The sequence below is a fragment of the Cottoperca gobio genome, chromosome 14, assembly GCF_900634415.1.
Source record: "Cottoperca gobio chromosome 14, fCotGob3.1, whole genome shotgun sequence".
Taxonomy (NCBI): domain Eukaryota; kingdom Metazoa; phylum Chordata; class Actinopteri; order Perciformes; family Bovichtidae; genus Cottoperca; species Cottoperca gobio.
The window spans coordinates 4,522,547-4,546,394 of record NC_041368.1 but is presented as its reverse complement, the minus strand read 5'-3'; the positions used below and the strand labels follow the sequence as shown (position 1 = coordinate 4,546,394).

At 40.0% G+C, this 23,848-nt stretch overlaps 1 protein-coding gene across 2 annotated transcripts; it reads right to left on the bottom strand.

Annotated features, from left to right (window-relative positions):
- Positions 1-5,729: 5,729 nt before the first annotated feature.
- On the bottom strand, positions 5,730-23,322 carry map6a (microtubule-associated protein 6a). Of its 2 annotated transcripts, none has more exons than XM_029447568.1 (5): positions 22,278-23,320; positions 11,220-11,433; positions 10,833-11,047; positions 7,790-7,900; positions 5,730-6,209 (listed from the first exon to the last, which is right to left on the bottom strand). In XM_029447568.1, exons 1-5 carry the CDS (start codon positions 22,973-22,975, stop codon positions 6,068-6,070), a joined length of 1,380 nt encoding a protein of 459 aa, XP_029303428.1. In that variant the 5' UTR covers positions 22,976-23,320; the 3' UTR covers positions 5,730-6,067. The 2 variants fall into 2 exon arrangements, 1 of the variants encoding a protein (XP_029303428.1); XR_003833401.1 differs by having other exon boundaries at positions 6,192-6,209; positions 10,870-11,047; positions 22,278-23,322.
- Between the last annotated feature and the right edge of the window lie 526 nt (positions 23,323-23,848).

Sequence of the window (23,848 nt, the reverse complement as noted above, 5' to 3'; positions counted from 1 at the left end):
ATCTAAACATTTGCCAGGTTCAAAGTTCTTGTTTCATTTTGTGAACATATTAGAGTCAAAGGTTTTTACAGAGGGACTTTTAGATATCTCTTTGTATCATTCTGTAAATCAGAATCAGCCATACAAAAATTCATTTTTGCCATGATAAAATGTTGTATAAATAAGGTTATGAATAATATATGAACAACCCCCTCAGTAACCTTCAGAATATAGATCGGAATGAAACTGGAAAGTTTGGTGTATGGAAGTGCTACTGAAGTCTCATTTTGAGAAAACAACATTAAAGATATGTAATGTAAAATGATATACATTTTGCAAGACATTACAGATAACTTAGAGATGAAACTTTCCCAATCATCAAGTTTTCTGAAATTGTTGTGTTTGGTACTGTTTTGCAGTTAATCTACTTTGGATGGCCTTGGATTGTAAAAACAGCAATGTGTGCACACACACACACACACACACACACACACACACACACACACACACACACGCACACACACACACACACACACACACACACACACACACACACACACACACACACACACACACACACCACAGACGCCACAACTAGCAACAATCTAACACTGTTAAATACACGAAGCAAGTGACTAGGGAGTGATTCCATGTATATAAATGAAGCGTTGGGAACTGGGAGGGTTTCCACTCTGTCCGTCTATATTCCGGAAAGCAGCAGTGCCACATCCTGCCACATAATGGATGCAACATGATCTGTCTCCACAGTCCTTCCTCTTTCCTCCCTCTCTTCCTCACGTCCGTCTCTCTCTGTCTGCTCATCCAGGTCAGGGCGGCTCTGAGACACAGTCATTCATCATGCTTTATGCTCTGTGTGAGTGTGTGTGTGTGCAGGTGTGTTCAGGCTTTCACTCACACAGGTCATTACTAATTAAAATCCTTAATGTGTTTGTTATAGGGCAGCTCAGGCCCTTCCTCCACCTGGGCAGTGTAATGGATTGTAATCTTTAAATGTGAGCAGTGTGACTGAGCAGTCTAGGGACTGTTATACAATCTCAGTTCAAATCTGAGGTACTTGTACTTGTACTACAATTCTACTTCTAGTTACTGGATTTATTTGACAGCTGTAGGTACTTTACAAAGAATTCATACAAAATATGTGATGAGAACGTAAGGAACTGTTATAGATGCAACTTGGGTGTCCGGTAACTGTGATAAAAGATGTAATACTGATATCATGTTAATAATACATACACCATCCAACACCTTTTAAATCATTAGTTACAGAAGTTATCACGGTTACAGACTATTTCCCCACCCTGAGTGTAATTTATTTGCCAGAAAAGAAACTAAGACTAACTAACAAAAATCTAAGTTAAAGATGAATTTCACCAACAGAAATATTATTTCTGTCACAGTCACAGCGCGCTGATGGAGCTGGGTCTAACCTGTTTAGAAGCACCACAGGGAGTCGGCTGAATCAGAGCTATCTGCTCACTGCTAACAGAAGATCTGTCCGTCTCCCATCTCTCGCACACTCTTCTCCCGGTGCAGAAGCCTCCTGGCAGCGGTGAGGAAGGTTTCTGAGACTTTTGATTTAATCAAAATAAATGATCAAAACCTGCAGGGATCATGGATGTAATGTAGACAAGCCCTGAGTCTGTCTGAATAAGTCAGCTGTACTTCTTCTCCCTCTGTACTGAGGCAGACTGGAGCCTCACTGACTCACCATCGCCTCCTAGACATTACGGGCTGGAGCTACTCAGTTAGCATGCTAACTTTCAGTAGATATCTCTGCAACACTGTTACCTCTTCACATTCTGTTGATAATGTGAGTTCATTGTTTTAATGTTTTAGGGTTACATTCTGGCACATCTTACACATTGAACCTTTAACAAGAAGTTATGTGACCTGTAAATAAGTGTCACTAAATTAGCTCCAAATCAACAGTAACAAGCTTCTTATGCATTAATGCATCAGCCGTCTATTAGCATAGTACAACAATCCTTGGGCCAATGTTTTTGTTTTTAATACTTACATACTTTTACTTCCAACAATCCAGGACTTTTACTTGTAATGGAATATTGTTTACAGTGTAGTATTGCTTCTTTTACTTAAGTGAAGAATATGTTCTATATCTGAGGATTGGTTGCAATTAATGGATTGGTGGTCTTAACTCACTGCATCTGAAAACTGCATTAATAGTGACATACAGTATGTTATATACTTTGGAATAGACCTTTCTCTGGTCTTTCTCCTACTGCCAACAAGTAGGCTATAAACAGATTAACACAACAGTCCACTCTCTTCGCACAGTCCTCTTTGGGTTTCCAATTATTGGTGTGTATTATATCAAGATGGCTGACTGGCTGATAAAGACAGACAGTCGGAGTGAGATTTCTCCTCCCCCGGTGATTTTATAAAGACAACAGTCTCCCCATGAAAAATTGCACTAATCCCAGAAATCTGCAGCACCAATGCAAGTTGTGACAAGACACCACATCTGAAGCACAGGGTCAACTTTACTGTATGTGCACATTGTGTTATGTCTGTGTGCATTTGAGGGCATGTGAGCATAATCATATAAATTGTCATTTCCAGTTTGTGCTGAAGCTAACAGGATCATCAACCGTAATGAAGGAAAGCCAGGCTAATGAGGAACAATATGATCTTTGACAGGGAAACAGCTTCTCTGCACCAAAACCTAAAACCAGCTACTTAGTCTTGTTTCCTGTTTTGTTTCCTAATCTCTTTTCCCTGTGCTGGACTCTAAGCCATAAATGAAATATGAGGACCTGCCTGCTTTAAAGAAGCACCCTAAAAGCTTGCCAAAAATCGCTTCCAAAAACACTGCTTGTGCTTTTTAAGGAAAGTGGGTAATCCATCGCTCTTTCCTTTTTGTTGTTGACTTGGCGTGCAGACAGTAGTGCATGGTAACTGTCCTAGTTTTTCTCTCTCAGGGATACATATGGTCGACCAAGCAGAGTTGTTTGACAATGGAGCTCGACAGTTCCAGGCTTGTTTCAGTTTTTTTTGTTGGATTAAACTAGAGGTTTTGGGTATTTGCCTCAATACGTTTTTTGGTAATGGCCGACTGAAAGCTGGCATTAAATGTCTGGTCAGATTCATAATCTTGTTAGCGTATTTGTTGGTCAGATAGTGTTGATGTTACATTTTTGACTATTTCATTCAAGTTCTTGTTTGGCTGCTTGTTTTTAGACATCATTTAAAGAGCCCCTCCAGACGTGTTTTAAAAGATAGACCTACTAGTAACACTGCCGGACTCATGAAAATGATCAAAATCAATGGAGCAGAACCAGACATATCCTCTTTTTTAATCTATGCACTCTTCTTCCTTATCAAATCCTTCATTAGCCACAATGTAACTCAACCACATTCATTCAGTGATTCGTGTGTCTTATGCTAGTAGCGGCTAATGTAGCCTTGAGCTGCTAGCCTCAAGCAGATATGGAGAGCGAGTTACAGAGGTCTGGTAAGCTCACTTCTTTCTAACGTCACAACTCTAGTATTTCTTTAAAGTATTTTACTTTTACAACTTTTTTCAAGACATGTAAACAGACTTTGATGTGTTAAATCCTTTGTTCCCCTCTAAGAAATATAGGAATACTTTGCTCTAAATAATCATAGCCTATATAGTTTTCCCAAAAAAGGTTAAATGACCTTTCTTACTTCATAGAAAAATCCATTCTCAGTGTATGTTTGGATCTCTCCGCATCACACATGTGTAAAGCCGAGCTCAGACTACAGGAGTTTTGGCCGAGATACGTCAGTGCTTTCCGTGTTCGCGTCCAGACTCGCTTAGCCTTCTGCTTTTGTTTTTACTCACTGCAAAGCATTACTACAGCAGGTTGTTGCACCACGGCATTAAACACATTTTGTGTAGTGTGTGCATGTTTTGCATTAGAGAGAAGAACATCAGTGAAGTTGCTCATCATGTTTGTGTTGCAACCTGATATCAAAATCAGTTAGGATTTTAAGGGCCGGTTTCACAGACAGAGCTTAAACCTAGTCCCTGACTAAAATGCCTGTTTAAACTGGTCTAACTCTAAGCGACCTGCACAAACTCATCTTAAAATAGTGCTAGATTTAGCTTGTTCTTGATTAAACTAAAATGGTTGCAAGAGGGAGGATTTGAGCTACTCTAGGACTAAATTGAATTGAATCCTAAATTAATCCTTCAAGGAGGCAGGTTTAACCTCTGCTTTGTTTGTGAGGCAGCATGGACTACTTGCATTACCTAAATGAAGATGAACATGCACAGCAGAGGCCAGCTGGACGAATACTTGTTGATAGGAGTAATCCATTAAATTACTATGATCAAATAGCTTTTCGAGACCGCTTTAGAATGTACAAAGTGCATTGCAAATAATATATTTCCTTGAGTCTAGCCCATAGGCCCCCCCCCCTCGAATACCGCTGCAGTAGGGGGTCCCTGCTGCATGCTACACCAGTTTGGGGGTCCTTGGCCTGAAAAACGTTGAAGACCCCTGGTCTAGCCTTTCCTCCTTGTCTCACCTCGGGATGAATAAAGTATCTGTCTATCTTTACCCACTTCGCACCAAGTTTTTGGCAACTGGAACTTTTCATCGAGAAGCTGGTGATTTGCGTGACGTCAGTGAAGCAACTATTTGTTTAATAGTTCACAAAGTCTGCAAGGCCATTTGCGAATTGAGGAGTATTTATATAAAGTTCCCTGATGCTGCCGTCCAAGACGACTATAAGGTGCAATTCTATGAATATGGCCACTTCCCAGGAGTGATTGGCTGCATAGATGGATGTCATGTTCCCATCAATATGTATGTACAGTAGATTTTGGAAAATATAAATCAACCACTCTTTTTCTTTTTCTCTGTAGCAGTAGTATGGTTTTTACTTTCTATAATTGGATGGTTGGACACAATTAGCTTTGTTAGCTTTTTTTTTCATATTCACTAAAGTTTTTGGAACGTATTCGTTTTGCATCTGCCAGACTTCTGTCTCTAGATCCACATCAGAATTGGTGTTTTTGAATCCATTCCGGGTTTTCATGAGCACCATTACACCAACAGCATGTGCTCATACTTAACCTAATGAGGCTTAACCCAGGTGTTCTCCTTTAGTCTTGCTTACCTTACTCCAAGACTCTATAGTCTGCGACTAACTTAACCAAAGTTAAGCCACCTTTATGCTAAAGACTTAAATGTTTAAGATTAACTAGTCCACATTAAGGCCTATTCCTGTCTTAATCTAAACTCTCTGTGAAACCGTAATGTGTTATATGTTAAGTGCAGATTCCACATTCATCCTGTTCAGTAAATAAATGTGGAAGCAAATTCTGCTCATACATCATTCTGCAGAGTGAGGCTCAAACATCCAAGTGAAGAAAAAGTTGAGGGGGACTTTAAAGTTTTAAAAAATGTGTGTTATTTTGGTAATTATTTCTTATTTATTTTGTATCGAAAACAGTATCATTTGAAAAGATCCCAAAATGTCCGGTATCCAATTGTCATTATTAGTGGTATTGATTTTTTATTTTTACATGCCAAGCCCACATTTCATCATTATGCACCATCCCCTTTTAATGCTTCTATCCCACAGTTCTTCCCTTTGTTATGCATTTAAACATAATGTGCCAATTCAAATTGCATCCAAACGTAGAAGTCTATGCTACATGCTGAACTCTTCATCACGCCACATCTATTTGAAAATGACTGACCATACAACAAAAACAACAATACAGTATCTTAATCTGCAAGTTATTATTTATTTACACTAAAACCGATCAATATACAGTACAGTTTATTTTGTAGTTGTTGTATAAGCACTTTATGGTGTGGTACTTCTAATGATATCGACATATTCTTTTAAAATAAATAGCATGAAACGAGAAAATGATATAGCACCTTTGCAATAATGCCAATGGGTCAAGCAGGTGTGATCTTAGAGTCAAAAGCTGTCTCAAACATGCATGTTTCAAATGGGCATATGTTTTTGGGATTCACCTCTTTTCCTAATCCAATTTAGTTTCAAATACGAGATATTTACAGTACAGAGCATCAGTCTGTATAAGGTGTATCTGACTACTGAACTATTCAGTCTGGTCTAGGTCGAAGCGTACGACTCCGCTGCTCTTCCGAGGTTCGGGTCTCTCCAGCAGTGGTGGTGGTTCTCCTCCAGCAGCACCCTGGGAATGATGATGACTGGGTCGGAGTAGCTCGTCTTTAGCATCTCTAGGAGGCAGCACATGGTTAAGATACCAGAGAAGGAGGAGACAGAAAGAGACACACGATGAGGCATTTCTCTCTGGCGAACAACAACAAGCCATTGGGCTGAGCACCCTGTGACCGCTCATCACAGAGAACAATATCAGGCTTCAACATCACTATAGGGCTTGCTTATCACCAACATTACATAAAAACGCTTCAGGGCAATCTTGATAGAACCAAGTGACTTTCAAATGATATAACTTTGAAAACTTGACTATAAAAGCTATTGTGTGGGAATACACATGCAAAGTAGCATTTGCTCTATTTCTAAAGATACTTTGGACAGCTTTGCATTTAGATCAATACAGGCCCTTGGATGAAATCAATACTTTGACCCTGTCAATTAGTCACAGTGACATTATGAACTATAGGATGCCAATAGTGCAATGAGGGTCTCGGGGTGTTCTGAGAAATAATAGCTACCAGAGGCAGTACACTATGCAAAATTCCAAATCACATTTGAATGGAAATAAATGAGCAGTACAAATCAGAGAGAAAATGATTAACATGCACTTACAATTTCCTTTGAACTGTGTGTTTCCAAAGCAGAGCCGCTTCCCTCATTCCATTCATACTTACCCCTCACCTTATATCCAAGCTAACACTCAAAGTCTAGACCAAATTATTAAAGACAACATCAGATTGCAGGTCCAACAGAAAACATTGGCAGCATGCTTTAGAGACAGATTTGGAATAAAGAAAACAATATATTGTTATAATGTAAAACATAGAATGAAACGTTTACCCAGTGGCAACAAGCAAAGATGCAAAGTGCTGCAGTTTAAAACATGTGGCTGCAGGGGTGACCTGCCTCATAAATAGGGCTGTACCAAATGTCATTTCATTTTTTACATTTGAAGCTTTGAAGTTTTACAAATGTAGCTTCAAATGTCTGTCATCATATTTTGACAACCTAAAAAATAAAATTCTTCAAATAGTGTAATACTACTAATACTATGTAGTGTAGCCAAACTACTTAGCTGCAACTGTGCACCGGCTTTAAACAGAATGCAAGACATGCAGGAAAAAAAAGAAGAAATCTGCGCAGAACTTTATTTTATAATTTGAATGTCAATTTTACGATTAAAGCTTCAAACTTTACAGTACAGCCCAACTTATAAGTGAATGGAATAGTCATCTCCACTTTCCTGCCTGGGTGGATAATTCAACAGCCATGTAGTTTGTTTTAACTGAAGAGTGGATGTGTTACAGCAGCTGGCAGGTCCAGCTATGGTTGGAGATGTCTGGACTAAACCTGGAGCCTCCTTAAGAATAGGCACCTTAAGGAACCTTACATGTAGGATGTGACAGCAGGCAGTCAGACAGCCCCATTCACTCTCCCCTATCTGGGGTCCATATGGAAGAGAAATATACAGAAGTGCTATGACCAGAGGAGTAGACCAGAGATAATGTGGTGAAACACAACTGTGCCACTGTAAAAGAAAACAAAAGTAAATCACAACTCCATGAGCATGTATGAATGGGAATGAGTGGCATTTGTGGCTCGTGGTCTACTCCCGTTTGCTGCTCTCGCGGTTGATTACCTTGGATCGGGTAGTGCACAGCCCCACAGGTGTTGCTTTAGAGTCTGCACCCAGCCAATATCTCGGATTGGCTGGCAGAGTTGTATGTAGTGGCACTGTTTTAGCACAACCCTTCAAATGAATCAGAATGTCACTCATTAGCACACGACAAACTGGACACAGCATACGTATGAGAAAAGAACAATATGATCTCAGTAAATTCAATTTGACACATTTGTGGGTGGCCTAAGAAACACATGACATCTTATTCTGGAATAAGTTTCTGGACATCCTTTGACATGCTTGTTGCTTTATAAATCGGATGAGTTCTTGGAATATATTAGACATGATGCAAAAATAATATATTCTTCAGTTCTCACATGAGGACAACATGCAGGGCCGGGGGAGGATGTCAGAGCTCATGCCAGAATGTGGCGCAATTTTGGATAAGCATAGAAAGAAGTTGTGAGAGCAAAAATTCTCTTCCATGTGGATTTATTTAATGTTGTCTGTCAAGACAAAGACTGGGACAGAAGACACACTGACAGATACCTGCAACCGCTAATCTTTCACCATTCTTCTTAACAAAAAAAACAAAAACAAGAAGACACTGCTTTTTCTGCTTTTTGCATTTATTTGTAATGTTGCATTAAATATGAGCAAGCAGATAGAAACACAAGCACGTCACAGTCATTTTTTTTTTGCCCAAGACATTACTTTCTTTACCATACTTTCTATCCTTATTTGCCTAATAATCACAAAGATAGCACAGGGTGTGTGGTGTGCTAACAACTGTTTACATTTACTGCCCCTACAAGCCCCCTCCCTTGTGTTACATGACAAATCGTCCCCCAACCAAAGGCTGCAAAATGCTAATGAGTCAGGCCCTCATCCCTGATGGGGCGCGTGCTCAGCTTGGATAGACAAGGTGGTAGTGGAGATGGTGGCTGTCTCAAACACCACAGGATATAGAGATGGTGCAGTCGTCCGCTCACAATGGAGGGAAGGATGCTGAGAAGCAAAGCTAACAGTGAGGTGTGTGGGGGGTGGAGCACAATGATGGGTTGACCCATGACAAGACTAACAGTGCTCTTCTAATTAAAAAACAAAGACAAAATGACTTAGTGAAAGCAGCTGGATGCTTCGGACCAAGTGGAGACTGAGCCAACATTTAGCCCTGCTATACTAATATATATAAACACAAGAGAGGTTATAATTAGTCTTAACAGATAAAGAGTTGCAATACAACTTACTTCATGTTCCCTTTTTCTTCAACGCATCTCACTGAGGAATTTATAAATGGAGGTTTTACAGCTTGTTTTGGTATGTTTTGCTAGATACATCTTACACACAAACACGGAACCACCATGTTGCCAGACTAAGCAAAAGTAAATCCAGTTCAGTTAAATAAACTAAACCAACATACTTTCATACTTTTCAAATTTGGGCAAAACAAGTAGAACAACATGGATTCAGAAACAGAGAGTGATAAACATTGGAGTCCAAAACAGAAGCAGTTACACTTGTCATCACATCACTGTGCCCTTACTGGGGTGAGTGAAAATAAAATACGGGATTAACAGATACAATTTATTACTTATAAAGAAAATGCGGTAAACTTCTTATCCTTGTAAACAAATGTAACAAATGGCAGTGAATTGTTCATGATCTACTAGGAACGTGAGTCTGTGCTTTATCTTCACAGCTCCCTCTTTAAAGGTTATATAAAAAGTGCCATTAAGCAGCAATATGAGCTGTCTGCTACCGTCCCATGCCGGTCTAATCATATTAGTTACGGTCACCCTCGGCAGAGCGCATTTAAAAAAAAGCCAAAAGGAGGTGTGTGTTTGTGTGCATGCTACTGCGATTGCACAACTGCTGTGAAGCTCTGCAGAGGGATCAGTCTTGTAAATAAAGACGACATTATAGGTGATTACACTGAGTTTTGGCTTTGAAACTGACCGCTCTGCACGCTGTGTGCCTGGCAGACAGGATACAACCTGAACCCCTCAACACAACGTTTTCCAGTTCCACTCTCTGATTCTGAGAAATGTTGTTACTCTAATGTTAAATGTCACTATGACTGCACTACAGTATTATCCAGTGTAGTACTCATCTATGCAAATGACTGGTGTTTAATGCATAATCAGTATAGCGTGACCCAGATGGTTCGTTGGCATCAAATTGGGTGTTACAAAATAGCTTTAAGTGAACTAAAATATAACTGTATGAATGGGCTTCACATGAAAGATCAAACGCTGAATGGGAGAGCAGGGTGTTTTTCTCCAAAGGAATTGAAAACAATTTAGTGTAGCCTACAACATTTCAAAATGACACATGGATTACAAAATCACATTGAACAAAGCGTGATATTTGAGCCCTGTGAGCTCTGCCATGAACAAAGAACAGAAGCAGAGATGACAGAGCAGGTACAAACCAAGATCTCACACTCTCATGACTAACCAAGCGGGACATTTATCAAAGATTTTCAGATTTGTTGTGAATTTAGTAAAACATATCCAAAGTGCCAATTATCTCTTCTCCAAAAAAGTCAAAGAGAAATCCTTGATAAACTCAACAAGCAATCTGTTCAGATGATCAAAGCCAACCCTTCAGAATTGCTTGTCGGTGGGTCCATGCAACGAGAGACATCCATTGCCTTGCCAGACAGCCAGTAGCCATGGCAACGTGGAGATGGAGGCGAGCAGAGTGGGGGTGGTGGGTGGCATCAAATGGAGGAGGAAGATGCTTCCGCCCACTCGTTACTATAGCGATCTAATATAGCGTGAGGTGGGAGGAGAAATGGCATGTCATGTCTAAACCCCAACATCTTCTCTTATTATTATTGTACAAACGTAGCCAAGAGGTAGTGAAAGAGGACAGAGAAGAAGAACGAGTGAGAGACTGAACAAAGAAGAGAAGAAGAAGGAGACTGGAGGAGGAAACAGAGGGAAATAAGAGAAAGATGAGAATAAAGATGAGAACCTTAATTAATTTGGCAGCCTCTGTGTTTGTTTCCCCCACAAAAGAAGAAATAAAAGAAGTAGTGCTAAAGGATTTTTACTCTTTTGCCTCAGCCAGTTTGTTGTTCATCTCTTTACTTTTCTCCTTGTCGCCCACCGCTGGCCGGTTCTCGGGCTGGTTCTCCGAGGTCGTCTTCTTGGAGCCCCTCAGCGCGGCGCTCTGCTTATCTTTGGCTTTCTTCACTGGCTTGCCCTGGCCTGCCACTGCGGCTCCAGGCCTTTTGGTTTTAGTGCGAAGGGCACTATACCTGTCAACCTAAGGATGTCGGATAGCGGAAATGAGATTCCTTAGCTGAAATACTTGTCAATTTTTAAACTGTGTTGTGCAATGAGATGAGCATGGCAAGAATCATTACAGTAATATAAAGATTTCCCCTCCCTAAATTCATTTATAACCATGCCACAAAGTTGGAAAGACGTGTTCTCACCTGTTTGATGGGGTCTATGTAAGGCTCGCTGTACAAACTGCGTATCCTCCTCCTCTCAAGGGCCTTGTTGTCAGCAGGTTGCAGTGGGGCTTGGCCCTTGTAGGTGGCACTGTAGCTCGTCTCTAGGCTGGTCTTCTCGTCTGGAGGCAGGTACTGAGACCGGGCCCGGATCATCTTCGTCGGCTTCACATTTCTGTAAGCCTTGAACTCAGTTCTGGAAAAGGGAAGCCAGGTATCATAAGAACATTTACTTATTAATGAAGAGACATGACAGTGCACAGGTGAGAGTCACACGTTACCTTCTGGGTAATTAATTTCTGAGAAACAGAAAATGTTTAGGACCTACAACTACGTACTTTTTGACAAAAAGCTCTCATGTTAAAGGAACAGTTTGACATTTTGGGAAAAATGCTTATTTGCTGTCTTGCAGAGAGTTAGATAAGAGGATTAATAACTCTCATGTCTGTATGATAAATATGAAGCGACAACCAGGAGAACTTGTACTGAAGTCTCTACTGGATGGGGACACAAGGCTCCAAGAGGTCTCTCCAGCCAATAAATAGTCCAGTACATAACCAGCCATAAAACAACAACTTTTCATTTGAACACATGTTAATTAGTGAGAGAGACAGAGCCAGGGTAGCTTTTTATGCTAAGCTAAGCAGCTGCTAGCTATATCTTCATATTCCAGGTACAGGCATAAGAGTAGAATACATCTTCTTATCTACCTCACGGAAAGAAAGCGAATATGCATATTTACCTGAATGTCAAAGTATTCCTTCAACACCAATAAAGATTAATCTGTTTTTTTTATTGTTCTTGATCTAGCTAGAGTACCACTATTATGCTGGCTCATTATACCTTTTCAATATTTTGTATATTTTATGTATACTATATGTTGTATTTGTTTTGTGGCTGATATCTCTGGTATAATTATCCACATGCAAATTAGAGATTATTTTGGGTCTCTACATCGCCTCTGGTGTGTATATTGCTGTGAAAATGTTCTCTTTAACATCATTAAAGAAAATCTCTATAAAAATAGATTTGATTGCAGACAGAGAAATGATGTGAGGTGAAGTTGTGCATTACTACTGTAGAGAGTATGTCAGAGGTAGGGTAGGTGGGAGGAGGTGAACAGCCTGATGCTGTGATATTCTGTAGTCCTCACACAGCACTTCTGAAGAAGGTCAGTAGTATGGCATTCACACAGAGCAGGCTGGCCTGCAGCATGACTTCTATATCAGTCTCCACACATTTATAGACATATGGATAACTGCACCACCACAGAGGACAACAACAGCAGCTTAATCCAAGGTTCATATTAAAATAATTTCCATCACACTGCATCACTCTCTCTTCCTCCCTAACACTTTATATATATGCATTCTCTGCAGTGTACTGTATTCCCACATCAGCCATTCATTTGAAGCAAACATACATATAACAGTATTAATCTGCAGTATTACCACAGTATTAGGGCTGCAACCAAACATTATTTTCATTATTGATTAATATGCTGATTATTTTCTTAATTAATCGATTAATTGTTTGTTACAAAAAATGCATAAAAATTGTAAAAATGCCTCACAATGGACAAGACTATACGATGGATGAGAACTTTTACAATAGTTGCTGATTATGTTTGTCTTTTTGTTTGCTATTCCTTGTTTGCTATTCCTTGTATTATTGTTATTGTTATAAAGAAGAAGACCACTGCAATTCTGCTCACAGAAATCCTGAAATCAAACAATTCACTTTACAGAAGAGCTATCTAGCTGGTTATGACTGTAAGCTTTAGTTTTGATTTATTTTGGTTAACTTTATTTTTACAGCCAGAAACAAAGCACATACATTGACTCTCATGAAAGAGCTGAATTTGCACCAATGTACAGCTCTATAAAAGAAAACAAGCCTCTCCAGCAATATGATACCGTGATGCTGTTACAAAGGAAAACAGACAGCAGATGACACCTATCAGGTCTCCCCTGTGGCTCCAGTGCAGTCACAAACACAAAGATTCCCCCTAACGCACCACAATGCAATGCCTCAAGCAGTCGTAGTAAAGGTTCAGCGAAAAGTCTCCCTTCCAACATTAGAAGCACAGACAATATCTATCTATCAATTAAACCAGACGAAACCAATCAATTGGCTAAAGGACATAAGGACATAACAACTTGGATGTCTAGCAACGTTTTGATGTTAAACACAGACAAAACTGAAGTTATTATACTTGACCCTAAACGCCTCCAAAACGTGTTTTCTAATGACATAGAAGCTCTGGATGGCATTAATTTGGCCTCCAGCACCACTGTAAGGAATCTTGGCGTCATCTTTGATCAGGATCTATCTTTTAACTCCCACATAAAACTAAATTCAAAATCCTTCTCCTGACTTACAAAGCAATTAATGGTCAGACTCCAGCATATCTTAAAGATCTCATAGTACCTTATAAACCAACTAGAGCATTACGCTCCCAGACTGCAGGGTTACTTGTGGTTCCTAGAGTCTCTAAGAGTACAATGGGAGCCAGAGCCTTCAGCTATCAAGCTCCTCTCCAGTGGAATCAGCTTCCAGTTTGTGTTCGGGAGGCAAACACCCTCTCCACATTTAAGAGCAGGCTAAAGACTTTCCTTTTTGATAAAGCTTATAGTTAGGGCTGGCTCAGGTTTTCCCTGGATCAGCCCCTAGTTATGCTGCTATAGGCTTAGACTGCCGGGGGACACCTCCCTGCTCTCCTCCTTCTCTTCCTCTCTTCTCCCCTCCCCCTCTTCTTCTCCCTCTCTATCTGTATGCATTTATGTAAATGTATGTTACTAACTCATCATCCGGGGTATCATCCCGGAGTTTCTGTGTCTCATGTGGCAGGTTGCCACTGATAAAGTTTACATCAGGATCAGGAATCGTGGCTGCGCCTGCTGCCTCTGGTCCTGCTGGACACCGGGAAGCCTTTTTGACATTTTCCTGGATTCATCCATACTCTTTTTTCAACACAACATAATTACTGTCAAATGTTGTATTTGTACTATGTTGTTTATCCTGTACACACGACATCTATTGCACGTCTGTCTGTCCTGGGAGAGGGATCCCTCCTCAGTTGCTCTCCCTGAGGTTTCTTCCATTTTTCCCCCTTTAATTATGGGGTTTGATTTAGGAAGTTTTTCCTTGTGCGATGCGAGGGTCTAAGGACAGAGGGTGTCGTAACCTGTATAGTCTGTAAAGCACACTGAGACAAATGTATAATTTGTGATATTGGGCTATATAAATAAATTTGATTTGATTTGATTTGACAAGGCCGGGCTGCTGTACGAGAGCCTCATTAGAACAATCTGTAAGCCCGAGTCATACAGAAAGACATCACATCAATAACTGGCAGCTAAACAGCCTTGGAGAATGTGTGTAACTCTGATAAACAACAACAGGATCTATGAGGCTCATCATTTCCTCAGTGGTTTATTGTGTGGTTGTCTTTGGTCATACCTATTCATGCACCATCGTGCCACTGGTAACTATAATAGTCCCCAGCCATGTTTGTGTCTCTGTGAGGTGGCTGCACTAATGCAGACATTCGGAACCCAAAGTCGGAGTTCCTTCTTGTAAACTCAATTCCATCTTCCCCGAATTCATGAAGAAACAGCTGTCTGACATCACATAACAATGGAAGCACACATTGTAAATGGTAAACCATCAACTTAATGGCAAAGAAAAGTATATTTGCCTGTATTTGATTAAAATAATACATCTACCATCTAGAAAAACCCATTCTGTAGGCAAATATATGCCGATGTTATTAAGTAATGTTACGGTAAACAATCTTCTCTGTTATGTTCTTTGTACAAACTGTTATTCAGGAAAACGTAAAAAATTCCCCCAGAAATGTGAAAACAATTAGATTTACTGACTTTTGCAGCTTGCCTCCCGATGAGTAATGTTTATTTATGTCACTCATAAATAAAGGCACAACTGTGTGTACACTTGCCAAAGAAACACCAATTTGTCACAGTCGGCCATGTTTGTTTACGTTTGCCTGGAACGCTTGGACGTTGGGAGTTGGTGATTACAATTAGTAAAGTCGGATCACCGACTATGACTGGAACGCAGCATTGGACATACTGGGCCTTGAGCTAAATGCTAAAGTCAGCATTCTAAACATGCTGACCATGACAATGCTTATGTGTTGATGCTATCCAGGTATAATGTTTACCTTCTATACCATCTTCGTTTAACACTAAACACAAAGTACAGCTGAGGTTGATGGAAATGTCAATACTTTGCAGGTGTTTTATTATACTGACCTGATGATGGTGCTAGAATACAAATGAACAGATGTTCAATTAAAAATGGAAATGCTTTAACCTTAGCATCTCATTTTCATAACAAGTACCTATTAATCTAAACTTAAATTAGCTATCAGGCGCCAACATTTAAAGCTGTTCATGTATTCAACAAAACTAAAGACTTATAATATAATTTTACCATGATATGAAAAGCAAACGGCTAGGGACAGTGACATGGCTGTTGGATACACAGGAGAGGTGGAAATCACACAGAGAGCGATTACATAACTGGACTGAAGTCCAATTTCAATGCTCGACTTGGCCAAGAAGCCACAACACGAAGATAGGTTATACAACAATGTCCAAGGCCAAGTGTCTAAAGCACTAACATGACACCACAGGGTGTGTGTGTGTGTGTGGCGAAAGATAGAAAGAGGCAGATTGTGCAGCAGACAGGTTTCACAGTGTGAAACACCGGTCTGTACTGTAACATTGCTGCTATTCATGGTCATATGACTGTAACAATAACGCCTGTGTCTCCGAGGTCAGTGTGTACTTGGTACTTATTTAAAAATGAGTGTTTAAAAAGCTTCCTTGGTTCAGTGGACGTCATGTCACAGCTACTGTAACACACATACAACAGACATACAGAAACAGGCATATTACTTTGCAAGAGTGAAACTAGACTGTAAAGCACTAACAGACAACGAGGTGCTCGCCATTCCTTTTCGTTAGACTGCATTTGCCTGTGGTAGGAAGTAAAAATCTCACTGTATACGTCCAGAGATTTAAAAAAAAGTTTCATGTCATCGAAGGTGTTATACCAAGAGCCTGTCATACAAAAAGTTATTCTTTTGTTTTCCTTTTACAGTACAGTCCACAGTCATTACAGTCATTTCTTTTTTACAGAAATACAATATTTGCGACTATCAGGTACATAAATGTACAAGAGAAATATAAATAATCAGAAATACAAAACAAACAAAACCAACACAATTAAATATTCTTTAGCAAATATAATCTTTCATATTAAACCTATGGGTAAAATGACACCGTGTGTACCTAAAAAGATGACACCTCAATATAAGTGCTCCTCGTTAGCACAAGTGTTCATTCCTGTTGAAAACTTAAACCACCAGCTTTAACCAACAGGGGTGCTGAGAAGCAGCAGATTACAGGGGTGCTGAGAAGCAGCAGATTACAGGGGTGCTGAGAAGCAGCAGATTACAGGGGTGCTGAGAAGCAGCAGATTACAGGGGTGCACATTAGAGACGATGGACTATGTTTTCAAAAGATGGTATAATTTAGAATAGTCCTGCTATATGCTAAAATAAAGTCCAGTTTGAGGCGTATCATCACGCCACCACAGTACAGTCACCTCTTCATGAGCACTTATTTAAGTACTCACTAACTCTAAAATATTTATTACTGTAAAAATACATAAAAATGTTACATGAGATTAAAATGGACAAACAAAACATTCAAAAACATTTACAATTTAAGTTTTTCTGCTTAAAAATTAAACCACTATCTCTTGACAACACATTTCGTATGACTTTAACGTAACTATTTTTTTTATTTCCGCATCGTTTCCTGCTTTTTTATTTATGAAAATGTTCCAGGTCACTCTGACTCGGGCACTGCTGCTGTATCATACTGACGGATATTTCTTCCTGTGTGACTAAAGCTGCTTTTGACGACTGACCCTGCTGACCCGCTGTGGTGGAGGGGATGTGCAGAGAAAGGCCTCGTCGCTACAACCATACACTGGCAACGGACAGGGGTGGAACCGCGCCAGGGTACAGCACTGCTGAGCTCCATACAGCCCCGCTCTAACATGGCACAATCTGGACCACTCACCAAGGGAGAGTTACGGGAGAAGACGATATAAACAAATCCCTGCACATTTCTGCATTGTTGGATCAAACTGTGTTGAGCTGCATGAGCTGATCTTGACACAAGAAAAGTTAAAAGTATGATGACAGGTTATTAGCAGGCCACAGAAAACCAGCCAAAAGTCCAATCTAATTTACTCCACTGAGATGCTAACATTTGCTAATTAGCACTAAACACAGTGCAGCTGAGGCTGATGAGAATATTATTATGTATATATAATGCATATATATACTATATACGTATACATATGTTTCAGGTAGTTCATCATAAACCAAAGTATTGGACAAATTAGAATTCTGACCGGATGATTTTACTAGATGAAAAATTAAGGGATTACCAAAGTCTTTACAGTTCATCCTAAAGGGGACATGGACATCTGCTCCACATTTCATGGCAATCCAACTAATAGTTGTTGAGACATTTTACTAAAAAAACAGAAACTGTCAACCTGCTGGAGGAGCCAGAGGACAAGTCAGGGGATCATCCTCTGGGAACCAGGAATATCTGTACAAAGTTTCTTAGATATTATACTCTGGACAGTAAATACACTGTACCACGTCCATCCATCCATGCAAATCCCCAACAAAATAAATGCTAATTATATACATAACGTGTGTGATGTGATTTTGCCTATCAATATAAATTGAATACTGTTGGGCTTTGAACGGTTTACGTTAGACAATGCGAGCAATTTGAAGATGTCAGAGTGGGTTCTGGGGAAAGAATCAAGTGTTATAATTGTATTGTAATCAGTAAGATTGTTTTCTTTATACATATGCAGTGTACAATGAAATTTGACTTTGGCTCTGTGCACTTTGAATTGTGTAAGAAGTATACATCTGTGCACTAACTGTGGAGACAAACGTGAGTGCAGTTATCACTGAAGGTGAGCACAGTGACTCTAATCCTACACAGTGCTGGCCTAACACAAAGGGCTGGCCCGCTCCTCTCACAGTATCCCAGGGAATCAATGTGCCCACGCACTGTACTGTAGCTTCTCTTTCTAGCAGTGTGTCTTGGTGTGTCAGCAGGTGAGAGCCTGGCTTCTGGTCAATACTCCCTCCTTCCTCTGGGACCAGTTGGCCTCATCTCTAGCTCACAGCCTCTCTGCAGCTTCTCTGGCAGTGGAAACAGCTACTGTGAGAGCTGGAACTGTACATTACGGTTTTACAGGGGATTGTCATTGGGTCACAAAGGGTTGCTCCCACGCAACCTTTCCAAGCTGCACAGTAATTAGAATTTCTATTTTAAAAAATTATAAAAACAACAACAAAACGGCTGTTGCATGCTTTATAATAATAATAATCATAATAATAATAATACTAATACTAATAATAATACTAATAATAATAATAATAATAATAATAATAATAATGCAGCCAGTTTGTCACAAAAAGCAGGTTTTGAGATATTAATAATGTTGAGAGTTTAGTTAGAACTGCGGGTTTAACTGGGTTACAGCACCTTACATAATCCATTCATATCCAGAATCAAATCTGAAGACATTTCCTTGTAAATGAAGTGTAATGAGATATGATAAATCAGATTAGGTTGGTTGCATAATTCAGATAGCTTTAGCTGGTAGAGCTCTGAATTGATGTAACACCTGAATATTGGATATCAGCTGACATTTTAGTATTATATTTTGGCAACAATAAATCTCACAGAACTAAAACACACTGGTTTTATTTTTAGGCAGCAGAACAATCCAAGCACAGTTTAACTGCAAATGAGTTATCTTGGGACATGTGAGATAACAACCTGTTGTTTTAGTTTTTCCAAATGGGTGTTTCTGCATTCACTGCTCGTCAGTAAAACATGAGGCTTTGCTGGCCCTCTAAGAGGATCATTTTTTAAATCCACCAGAATCCACTGGCCTCTTTACAGTGCACTGTCTCGTACCGCGAGTGCTTTGTACGTTCTGTAAATGTGACATAAAAGACAAACTCATTTTGAGAGGATGGAGCATCCTTTTCTGGAAGAGGGAGGATTATTTGTGCCCAGGAGAGAAACATGAGAGAAGAAAATCAAAATAAGACGCTCCTGAGATTGTGCTGCTGTGGATAATGTCGAGCTGTGATACGTGACTGAAATTAAAAATCAATGCCTCAGTCTCTCTCTTCCTTCCTGAACTTAATGAAGCTGCATTACCTGCCTTACTGTCAGCAATGAAACTCTCATCTGTCATTCTGTCATTTTCTTGATAATTATTTACGTAATCTGCTCTTTGTATGTCGCATTGCATAATGGCACAAAGAATAATGCTGACAAGATGAAGAATAGCCTTTGTCTTTTACAACAGTGCTGATAGCAAAAAGAAAACACTAACAAAGACTTTAGCAGCTGCTGTCTGAAGCTTGTGATTTCTTCTGATGCAAAAAATGGCATTTTAAACATAATGCAGCGAGTTGGTGGCAAGACGAAGGCTTGTGAACGAAATGCTGCACCAATTCAGGCAAGAAAATGAATTGCTAACAGTGGTTGGTAGAATACAACTATAGTTGTCTTCAGCAGGTCCTAGGTGCACTGCAGAAAAAGAGCCTTTGTGCTCACTGTGGATAAACTAAAGTGTAAAAAAGGAAAACAGAGCTGAGGGAAATACGATTCATGTGTAATTGGCCCGGTGCAAACCAGCACAATGAAATGGAGGGCTGGCTTTGAATAGACAGTGAATGTGGCTCCCTAATGAGAGTTGCTTCCTGCTACAGAGTCTTTATAAGCACTGACTAAATAGAATTACACTTACACATACCGACCGTACAACCAGCCCAACTGAGACGAGATGTTTGAGGCCAATTATACAACTCATATCTCACTAGGGGCCAAATGATTTGAGGAAAATATCTAATTGCAACTCATCAATATTGTGTCATACTGTGGTATTGTTTAAAAAAAGCATGTGTTGAATGATTTCAAACAAATTGTAGTTACAAACTAACAAAATTGAACAGTTTTGTTAGATGTTATGTGTAATATAACATCCAGTCCAGTGAAATATATCAACATCCAGAAAAATAGTGTTATTAATCATTGATTTCATAGATTTAATTGGATCTGCCTTTGTTTTTGTTGTTTTTTAACTGCAGTGATGGCTCAATAATGAAAAAGTTATATCAAAAAGCTTAAACATACTTTAACACAAATGTATTTTTAGAGCATGTAGTAAATGGTGTGTGTGTGTGCAACTGTATGCATACTGTATATATACAACATTAACCCACAGCTGACCTGCTTTGAGTCTCCGCTGGCAGAGTAAGACAGCGGGTTGACTGGCTTCTGCTTGTCACGGTGCAGCTATTTAATGCCATGTGGGGGGAAAGTGCCCTGGGCAGTACCCTGCTGACTGCGCAACAATACAGACACGGCAGCAATAGGCACCAAAGAGCTGTAAGACTCAGTCACTGAGCTCACCTCTGCCAGTCCAATCACACTTTCGCCAGGGTTTCTGTATCAACCTAAATCTGAACTCTGAGTCAACATAAAATCATTTGCATACTTTGTAAATTAAATAAAAATGATTATAGTATAGAAGTATAAATGCTGAGATATGACTCTGTTGAGGTAAGACAAATTCTTGAGTCAAACTCTGAAACCCCTAAAAATCCAAAACCGGATTGCAGCAGTAAATATTTTTCATCAAAAAATCAAGGCTCAAGTGTGAAATGTGCATATACGGCATTATCTCACACACAACCAACAGCCTTCCCAGAACATAAATGCAACCGATAACAGCTTCAGGAGACATGCGTACGGTGACTGTGACATGCATGACTTGATGTTCATCCATCCACCAGTCCTCATCCTCCTCAGGAACATTGCATAATAGAACAGAGATTACCCTCGTGGACCCAAACACCAACAGTCAATTCCACCTTGACCGTCCCAATTCTTTTAATTACCTTCTGTGGAGAAAATAATAGTAAAATTAATAATGTTGTAATGTTTGTAATGTTTTCTCATGCTGTAGGCTTGTTCCAAAAAAGCAAACGTTCAATTAGTTTGTGAATAACTGTTTTACTAAGATTAAGTGACAGTTGAGTGACCCCCAATTCAGCCATTTCTCAAGCCAGCAATGTAGCTTTAAATTTTCTGAAGATTTTACCAGTCAGGGCTCTTCATTTATTAAAGGTGTGTCCTCCAATTAATATGGGACTGTATGAAAATGATTTGGGAAAACGGGGTCACTGAAATTTATGTTGGTATTTTTTCCACTTTACTGAAAGCAAACAATGAGAACTTATAACCAGCTTTTAATGTATTGTATCTACCTATACCCTGGGAATTTCATTACTTCACTTAAAGCATCCGTTGACCACTTAGAGTAACTTGTAATCACATTATAATGCATTATAATCACTGTTATAATGCATGATAAAAATATTATAATGTATTACAACAATGGGAACTATAATTCATTTACTCTTTGCAAAAAATGAGGAACAATAAAATGATGATAGTTGACTTTATAAGTAATTATAAAATGCTTTACAATGTGTTATGATTATTGTTATAAAGCATTCCATTTATTTTATTTATTAATGACAACATTACATTTCATGTTATTTACTCTTAAAACTGTGTTGAGAGTGTTTCTGTTTTTTTCTTAGTCAAGGGGAGGGTCCAAAGACAATATTACTAATGCTGAAGAGGGCTTTATTTATATTAAGTGAAAGATAATGTTCTGCACCCCTCCCCACCCCAATAATTTTCACCTGACAACAGATGAATAGCTGTGTCTTCTGTAGATAGGCTTTTATAGTATGTACATCATCAGATTATAATTGTCTTTCTGATAACCAAGTGAACACATAAAAGTGTTTTTTTGTTTACAGTACAATACAAATGTTGACCTTTATGACCCTTCATGGACAGTGTATAAACTCACGTGTATGAGCTGTCGCCTGTAATCTCCTCTTTGATCTGCCTGTTCACAGCATCCGCCGCCGCTCTCCCTCTGCCCTCTCCTTCCACCTTCAGGACAACTTTCTTCTGCCCCTCCTGTTTACTGGACTTCTTTTTCCTCTCCTGCCCCTGCAGGGAGTCTTTCTCCTGCACCTTGTCGGCAATAGAGCTCTTCTCCACACCGGTGTCCGCATCCGCCAGCTGTTTCGCGTGCTTGGACCTGTCCGGAGCCCGCTCATCGCCGGCGGAGGGAGGCTGTTTAGGTATCCAGGGGTGGTCGTACCTTTTTGGGATGGGCCAGGGTTTGTAGTCCTTCTGGTACTGGGTCTCGCTGTTGAACGGTGTTTCCGGTTCGTGGTACTCGTTCTTGGGTTTACAGCTCGGTTCGGGTCGCACTTTCCAGTGCTTAAAGTCCTCGCGCATCACTGAGCTGCACACGCGCTCCTCGGAGACGCACCTTCTCGGTGGCCGAGCCGCTGACTTGGTGCGGGTTTCTGCACGAGACGGCTGCGTTTCTATGGCGACCCGGGCCTGCTGGAGCTGCGGCTGCAGCTGGATGTGCTGCATCTCAGAGACGTCCGTGTACTTGGTGAAGACCAAAGGCACCGCAATGTCAGCCTTGTCCAGCTGGTTCCACAAGCGGGCCATGCAGCACGCCCTGCTGATACAGGGCCACGCCATGGTGGGCTGTAGAGAGCTCCACTACAATACAAGGTGCAGCGGGTCCAAAATGAAGAAAAATATGTCTCTACTCCGGTATCCTAATCTGAGAGAAACAAGATGTCCGTGTGTCAGGCTGCACGGATGGCTCCTACACGGTTGACGTTAGATTAGGTTATTCAGCAAATCCATTATGCATCTAAAATAGACAGATTTGAACGATTTTACTACAAAAACAACCGTAGCCTGACGTCTGCTCTGCTTCCTTCTGTGCCCGCTCTGTCCTGTAGGCTACGTCTTGCTACATCACTCCCCGGCAGGGCACTGCAACGGAAAACAGCCCCGCCCTCCTGCTCAGCATCCCGGAGACAGAACTGGAGGAGACGCCGAGGAGGACAATAAAATTAAAGTCAGAGAGAATATGAAATAACTTCCGGCTTAACCTGCAGTTAAAAATCCGTAATGACGCTCTTTTGAAATAGCGTAATTACAGAAAGCACGAAAGAAAAAGCACAATAAGAGATTTAGGCTATAGGCTATTTCATTATAGGCACATTTTCTTTACGTCACATATCTGTAGCCATAAACACTAGCTTTGGTTTTGAAATGGGAAAATTCATTTCCGATATAAAGCTGATGAACATGGCGAGCTTGACGCAAACGAGGTGTTTTTACGCACACTGCGTAGTGGTACAGGAGGAGCGACGTTTGGTCCAGCCATCACTTTTCTTCTGCTTGTGTCAATGTTTCGACATGTGTTAACATTTGAGAAAACACAATGAGAAAAATAATGGTCAGTAATGAGAAGCATTCTTGCCTGATATAATCTAAATACAAATAAAATAAATATCTTAAGAGGAAATATAAAATGATTACCAAAAATAAAGACATATC

Coding starts and splice junctions, on each gene's coding strand:
- map6a (XM_029447568.1), bottom strand. CDS start 22,975: ATGGCGTGGCCCTGTATCAGCAGGGCGTGCTGCATGGCCCGCTTGTGG. Junction 11,434..22,277: donor ACAGGCGACAGCTCATACAC/GTGAGTTTATAC, acceptor TCCCTTTTCCAG/AACTGAGTTCAAGGCTTACA. Junction 6,210..7,789: donor TGTGCACTACCCGATCCAAG/GTAATCAACCGC, acceptor GCTGCCTCCTAG/AGATGCTAAAGACGAGCTAC.